Source organism: Crocodylus siamensis, chromosome 11 (assembly GCF_052110815.1).
Source record: "Crocodylus siamensis isolate JL-2025a chromosome 11, ASM5211081v1, whole genome shotgun sequence".
NCBI lineage: Eukaryota > Metazoa > Chordata > Crocodylia > Crocodylidae > Crocodylus > Crocodylus siamensis.
The window spans coordinates 53,003,889-53,011,520 of record NC_143405.1 but is presented as its reverse complement, the minus strand read 5'-3'; the positions used below and the strand labels follow the sequence as shown (position 1 = coordinate 53,011,520).

Genomic DNA, 7,632 nt, shown 5'->3' with positions numbered 1-7,632 from the left:
CAACTTCTGTACTTGTTGTTTTAGACTTCCCCTTTCCAGCTGAGAGCTCTGTAATTGTGTAACATATGGGATCTATTTTAATCTCTTTATGTTCTTTTTCTTACCAATTTACCTTCTTTATGTACACCAGGTAATAGACATTAATATGCTGCTGTTTCAGTAGTTTCAGGTGTGTTGATGAGTTTGGTTGCCCAGCTGTAAACTAAGTGGAATTCACAAGGGCACAGAGAATAATTAGTGGGGGAGGAGACATGTAAAATTTGCAGGGTGATTGTTTTTTCCCCTCTGTTTTAACTCTTTAAAAAAAAAAATAGTTGAGCCTCTAATGTGCTGCAGAGATTACAAATAGGAAAGTAAATTTGCTCCATTACCTCGCCTTGAATAGAAAGCTGTTCCTATATAAGAAATGTTGATGAAAGTGAGACCTACCAACATTGACGAAAGTGAGACTTACAAATCTTTGTTCCTAAGGTCTCGCGCCCTGGCTCACATTTTTGAATAGCATTTTTCACTACTAAGATTATGTTTGCTATCAAGTGAGAACACAGGTCATACCATTTAATGGCTAACTGGGGCGAAATTGGAGGCCAAGAACTGACTTGGAAACTTAAGTGCTTGAAAAGAAAAAACAATATGTTATTAATTAATCCTGAAGTTCTTGCTCAGTGTTTATGCTGGCTTTACTTTTGAAGATATCCCTGAGCAAGTACTGACAAAAACTGACTTAAATGCCCCTGTCTAAAACAACACATGGTTGTCAGATTTGCCACCCATTTGAGTCCTGTGCATATAACTGTCAGGTTTTTGTGCATCTTGTTCAAAATGGTCGCTGAAAAATTGCCAGGGCTTTGGTTCACGAACACTGCTGTGTGGGGATATCCATCCTGAGGTGAAATGTAGTCCTGATCTCCTAATCCCCAACATAATGGAGCTGGAGCTGGAGCTGGCTCCTACTGAAAGGATGAAGTTGGCAACAAAAGGAGCAGCATTTAGGTGGGGAGGCATGTGGGATGTCCTGGACTGAGGAAGACAAAGTGCCACATGACCATTTACAAATCCATCCATAAAGGAAGTGTTTGTCTCCGCATGTTGGTCAGCAAAGCCCTTGGGCCAGCAGTTTCTAAGGATGTCCAGCTTGTGTGGCCAGAAGTCCATGTTAAGAGTCCCAGGAGATGAAGGATGTGGCAGTAGGAAGGGGGACGTTAAGCAGCTAATTTTGCTTCCTTTGCACTCCGACAGTGATTCTGGCTCCATGCTAAAATGTTTTTCTGGAAATAAATAACTTGTGAATAGCATGATACTTCTTTGTGTTGATTTATATGATCATATATCAAATGGTTTACTATGATTGATACAGACGTTTCCAAATGACATACTTGAGGGCTTATGCCTTACTCATGAGAACCGTGATAAGCAGCTTGGAATAAGGGGCTAGTATTTCGTAGGGTTCTACCTTATGAATGGTGGGTGGGTGGGTGTGTGTGTGTGTGTGTGTGTGTACATGTATGCGTGCATGCAGATATATGATATATGATCCTCTATATGCAGTAGATAGTTCAAAGAGAGCCTACAAGCATCCCTCAACAATGAAGGGATAAATAATTTTATCTTTTTTATGAGATAAAAGCCAAGTAGAAATCGAGTGAGGTTGGCTTCAATTTTGGACAAAAAATGAGTGAAAAATGCTCGAGCGGCAGATGATAGAAGTAATGAAGTATAAGAATTGCCCATGGAAAACTTTCGTTTTAAAAATATTGCTGAGTGAGGAGAATCGTTTTAAATAGCCCGCTCATTCTAAATAGTCCTCATAGTTATATTTTTCCAAATAAATTGGAGACTCTGCTGTTTTTGACCAACTGCCTAATCACCTGGTTATCTGGTTTGCTAGAGGTGGTAGTCCACGCATGGCTTATTTACACATTTAAATGAGATGTTGCAGTAGTTTTTTGCATCTACTCAGTAGCGTAACACTCCAATGCCACTGCTTATACTGTAGCTATACAAAAGGCAGATGCTAAAGGTCTTCACAGATTTGTACAAGGTCCTTCCTTGAAGAGTGGAAACAATGCTATTGTGTTATACAGGATGATCCTGTTAATGAAGTTTGGATGCCCGTGAACAACATACAGGCAGATCTCTATGCTGCCCTACTGTCAAGAACATGGCCAAAGGATAAATCCAGCAAATTCTGCCTAGTGGCAGGGGAACCATGATTTCTCACTCCTCCCTCATGCTGCAGCAGCTGCCCGTAGAACAACTATGTGAACACGGGCAACCATGCCCCAAAGCATTGCTTGAGCTGAGGAGTCCACTCTAGGGCGCTTGTACACGTGACGCCATTAACATGTACCTGTGATGAAAATGTTACTTTGTGTGGCTTAATGGTGTCACACTGTACACATTCAAGAGTTTGGGGGGGTGGTTAAGTGACTTTGCATCATTGCAAACTAAACTTACATCTCAATGGATGTAGAGAGGCATTGCAGCTGTCATCTGTGGGAGAGGCGAGCAGGCTCTGTAGAAATAAAGGCTCGGGCCCCCCGTCACTTCTGCCTTCAACATGCACTTGCTGAAGGCAGAAGCAGCGAGAGGCCCAATACTTCCTTTTTTTTTGGCAGAGCCTGCCCACCTCTCCTGCAGCAGGGAGGCAAGCTGCTGGTGGGTTGAGTGGCCCCTGAGCTGCACCAGGTCCTGGTCCTTCCCTCCATGGAGCGGCACCCCCTGGGGCTACCTGGGCAGGGTGCTAGCAAACTGGATGCAGCCCCAGCTTGGAGACAGCACCCAGTCCAATCCAACTCTTCCCCAACCCTGAGTGACTGAGGCAGTACCTGGCCGGCTGGCTGGCAGCCCACTGGGAAGTCCCAGGGGGTATCACCACTGCGAGGAAAGGATGGGGGTTCCCCCCAGCTCAGGGGCTGCTTGGCCTGCTGACAGCTTTTCCCCTGGCTGCGGGCAGGCTCCAAAAATAAATAAATAAAAAGAACATTTCTGCAATGTGATGGAAAAATTGAAAGAGTGGGTTTCAATTAAAAACCGGCTGGCTTCAATTTAGGGGGCACAGACTTCAGCCTTGAAGATTAATCCCCCATCCCATGTACAAGTGCCCCTAGTCTGTGTTTGCATCTTTCCAGCTGGAGGAGATTAACTCACTTTCAGCATATTCAAAATGGAATTAAAGAAATTGAAACAAGGTTTCTGCTAGATTTGCTTGATAAACATTTGGGGAAGGCTTACACTCCCCGGTATCAGAGTTGGTGGGTGGGAAAGACACAACAGAGGACAGTGAATGGATTTCTTGGAACTGTACTTTAGAAAGGTATCTGTGAACTGCGCAAAGATGTCTTGAAGGAGCTTCAAAAAAGCCCTTTGAAACATGCTCTTTTCCTCAAAAATGTGCTTTTTTTGTTATATAACATCATCTCTGACACCAGGGAAGCAAAGCGAGAGACTGAGGGGAGGCAAAAGGAAAGTCAAATATTTATTTTACAAAGCATTTTCTTAGCAGTTCCCATAGTGGTTTCTGATTTGTGCCAGAATCAATCAAATCCCTTCCTCACCCCTGTACTTTTGAATCCAGGATCCGCATTTCCTCACCAGAGCTTGTGTTGCCAAGGGGCTGAACTGAAACACTGAATCAGAGCTCCACTCGCCAGGTCTGGGGGACTCGAAATCTCACTCCAAATGGTGCAGTTCAGACCAGCTTAAAAGACCACCCAAAGCATCCTGAATTCACTCCATAAATCATCAGTCTACAAAACTAAGGGCAGCAGACTCTGTGAATGACTAACGGCTTGACTAAATCAAATGCCAGTGTTATTTGCATTGAAGGAACATATAGGCTATGTATAATGGCTAGGAGAAGTCCAAGAAACCTTACAGTCGAGTGCTGGTAGAACCAAAACAGACGAAAAAGGGATTAGGTAAATCAAGACTGTTTCTGTTTGCATTTGCCTCCCTCTGGCAAGTAAACCTAGAAGGACATGGGCTTCTCCTTTCTCCCACCATCTACATGTTTATCACTGAAGATTATTTTTTGCACATTTATATTAGAGCAAGGTCCTTCCGGAAAGTAATTCTTCAGCAATATCACTTGTTTTAAAAGGCAACAGATTCTGCTTGGTGCTATTTTGAAAAATAAGCCCCCATCCAGGAAATCCCTAAGTTATTCATACTTTTATCTAGCAGGACGGAGGCAATCCATTATCTCTAATCTTCTCCCAGATCACCTTCTCATGTCAGGAGTGCTGTGTGCAACTTGCAAATTGATTCGCCAGTATGGTTGTTCATACAAGTGAGAGTAAAACTCGTCTTCAGATCCTGTGTCTACCTTAATAATATTTTTATCTGATACTGGCCTTATTGAAGTACATACCTAATTTTACTGGCATTTAAACTAGAAGCAAAGGATCCTCTGAGGTGTCATCTTGGATATATATTCCATGGTTATTGATGCTTGTGTCGGTTTCTGTTATCCAGCTATATAAAGTATTGCCAAACCCAAGCATTCAAAAAGTATATATCAACCTCTCAAAATCTGAAGATTGTCCTAAAATTATGAAAGTTTTTAATGTTAGTTTAAAATAGTAGATTCTTCAGTTGTTTTTGTGTTCATGCACTTAAAAAAAAAAAAAAAATCACACCCTGAACTAGGTAAATTAAACAATTATATTTCTACCCACATTCTTAATCTCTTCTCCAGATGCTGAGAGCATCATACACAACATACACAATCCCCGAAAATGGTATTTATTTCTATACAAAAGGTATTACAGAAGTATTGCCATACATCAGATAAACTAAGTATTTTCTTTTATGGTAGACCTCATAGTCTAATTCTATTCTATAGAAATTATATATAATTTTACTGTAGATTATATTAGAATTTCCTGAGATTATATGTAAAGTAAAAAAGGCAAAAAAGAAAAATAAGGAAAGGTACCGGTCTGAGGCAGCATAACTTGACTGATAAAACAAGTCTTTGAAAATACAATACAAGAACAACAAAATGTTTCTCAGGTAGAAAAAGGTCTTTGAAGGAATGATCTGTTGATATCAATAGGAGTCTTTCCATTGGCTTTAGTGGATTTGGATAAGGCTCTGAACTGCTAATAAGCATTTCATGTATGCATGTCATGTTCCTAATTTTGTTTCTTGGTAGTGACTGTTGGGTTTGTTTGCTGGCTTCATCTCTGGTGAAGTTTCAGGCAGTTCCATGTTGGGCAGAGGGGTGGGAAGGTATGAAGATGGGACAGCACCAGTTAAACCAGGGAGTAAATGAGACTCAGGAGTTACCCCCAAAGGCACACCCAGATGCGTGCAGACATGACGTGTGTGGCATGCAGGCATTCCCCATACTGCTACTTTGCAGTGCAGGGGCTTTTTTGACCCTGGGAGATCTCAGGGTGAAAAACACCCCTACAAAAAAAAGCAGGACAGTGCACGTGGTGGCAATGTTCACATAGGCAACGGAAGGCCAGAGCTAATGGGGCTTAGCTCCTGCAAACACAGGGCAACGGGTAGGGCCACAGGGCAGCCCAGGCACGGGCTCTGGGTGGCTTCAGCAGGGGGAGGGGCATGCACATATTGAGATACGGAGCCACAGCCTGCAACAACTCAGGGATGTGTAGAGCACTGCCCACCATGGCACGTAAATTTGTCATGGGGAAGGGTTGGGGCAGGGGGCACAGATCGAGGCCCCCACAGTGAGTGGGGCAGGGACAGGGGAAAGGGCTGGGGTGAATGGTGCCCCAGGTCCAGGGCGGGTTGTGGGACGCTCGGAGCCTGGGCAGCTCAAACAGGGGTGCCGGGGGCTTCCACCACTGTGTACACCCTGGGGAGGCAAAGCACGTCCTCCGCCGCCTGATCTGTGCACAGGGCAGAGGTGGGCTGCCACTGCATGTTGGGCTCTGCACCCTGCTGCTGCTGCCACTCCCCAGGAGCAGTGCAACACCACGTGCCTGCTGCGCTGCTTGTGCCATGCCCCCTGCACACCCAGCGGCAACAGGCACATGGCATCGCACCACTCCCAGGGCAGCAGCAGTGGGGTGCTGATCCCAGGCTGCCACAGCAGCCCACCTCCACCATGTGCCACATGGGCTTCTGCCAGGGTGCTCACAGTGGCAGGAGCCCCACTGCACTCCTGGATGAGCTGCCCAGGCTCTCAGCATCTCACAACCTGCCCCTGCCCCACTCCCTCCCACACTGCAGGGGCCTCCACCTGCCCCATGCCCTTTCCCCATGACAGACTTACCTGCTGGGGGCATGCAGGTGCATGCAAGCACATGCTCTCAGCCACCCCAAATAATATTTTCTCCCTCTGCCTACAAGCATGGACCACCCAAAACCAGAGCTTTGCTGGCCAGAACCACTCTCTGACTGGTGGCCAGACTTCCTGCCATGGCTACAGCCCCAGAAGGCCCCAGGTAAGGCTGCTGGAGCCAGCAAAATTTTCCAAGCTGAAACTTTTCCCCGGAGAAACTTTTCCCCAGAGAAACATCTGCTCTCATGTGGACATACCCAGACTTTCTCATTTTCACCCTGAGCCAGATCAGAGGACATGATGGTCAAATTACCTGAGTCTTGCCAGTTTACCATTTTCTCTGGCGCTAACCTCGGTGGATTAATCCACTGGAAATCAGGAGTCCTAACACTGCCAATCTAATCACGGACTAATTGGTTTCCATGCAGCAGGTTTCTTCTTTAGGAGCATCCCATAGATGTCATATGATGGCACAGCCACAGCAGTACCTCTCTGGGTAGTCCAGCGTATACACCTTGTTTTCTAGTCCATAGATGAAGTAGAGGTAGGTCTTCCCTGCGTACTGATAGTGAACTTCTGTGATGGGGATCAGTTCAATGGTTTGACGCTGAGAAGAGAGGACAATAAAACTTAGTGAAGCAGAGCGAATCCTGACACTTGGACACCTCTTGAGAGGGAGAAGGAAAAGCTTGGCTTGCCACAGAAACAAAACCTGTATCTTGAGCCACCACAACAGCCCCTTACTGCAACAAACCAGTGTGTGTTTGAATTGATAATCACTTAGGTACCAAATTACCATCGATTTCAGCACATTATTATTTTTTCCAAAAACATACATTATATTGTAGAAACAGAATATCTTAGTAGGACATCTGTGTGGCATGATTGACTGGTCTCCTTTTATCTCCACGGTCTGTGTGCTAGGACACTCTAGAAAGCATTGCTTCTTGTAGTCGCGCGTGTGTGTGCATGTGCATGTGCGTGTGCGTGTCCCCATCTTCGGGTTGCATCACTATCTCTCTGTCCCTGGTACAATGGTATAGGTACATGGCAAAAAAATCCTGTAGAAGCAGATGGGAAAGTAGTAAATGTAGTTTTCTGATGAAAAAGCTGCTGTGTGCAAGAGTCTTCTCTGGTTGCTACGATCAAGGGAGATAATCGTGTCATGATCTGGTTATGTTTGAGAACCTGTAAATGCAACCTTGGTTTCTATGGAAATTGAGTATCAAAAACAACTGGAAAATGCATGTTTTTGATTCAGGAACTGGCAGTGGTAGGACAGAGGGGTTCATCAAGGCAGCAAGCTGCAAGTTATGTCCTCCCTGCATTGCCTTCCCTGCAGGATGATGAGATGGCTAATTAGAGCTTTTCAT

General features: G+C 44.9%; 1 protein-coding gene across 3 annotated transcripts in view; it reads right to left on the bottom strand.

The window, feature by feature from the left end:
* Positions 1-3,484: 3,484 nt before the first annotated feature.
* The window catches only part of LOC149855895 (protein SSUH2 homolog), a 43,619-nt gene continuing 39,471 nt past the window's right edge, over positions 3,485-7,632 (bottom strand). For 2 of the 3 annotated variants that reach the window (XM_090022635.1, XM_090022636.1), the window contains exon 12: positions 3,486-6,866. In XM_090022635.1, the coding sequence (XP_089878761.1) occupies positions 6,720-6,866 (147 nt within the window). In that variant the 3' untranslated portion in view covers positions 3,486-6,719. Of the gene's footprint in view, positions 6,867-7,632 lie in introns of all 3 variants that reach the window. The other variant, XM_090022637.1, reaches the window with a different exon arrangement.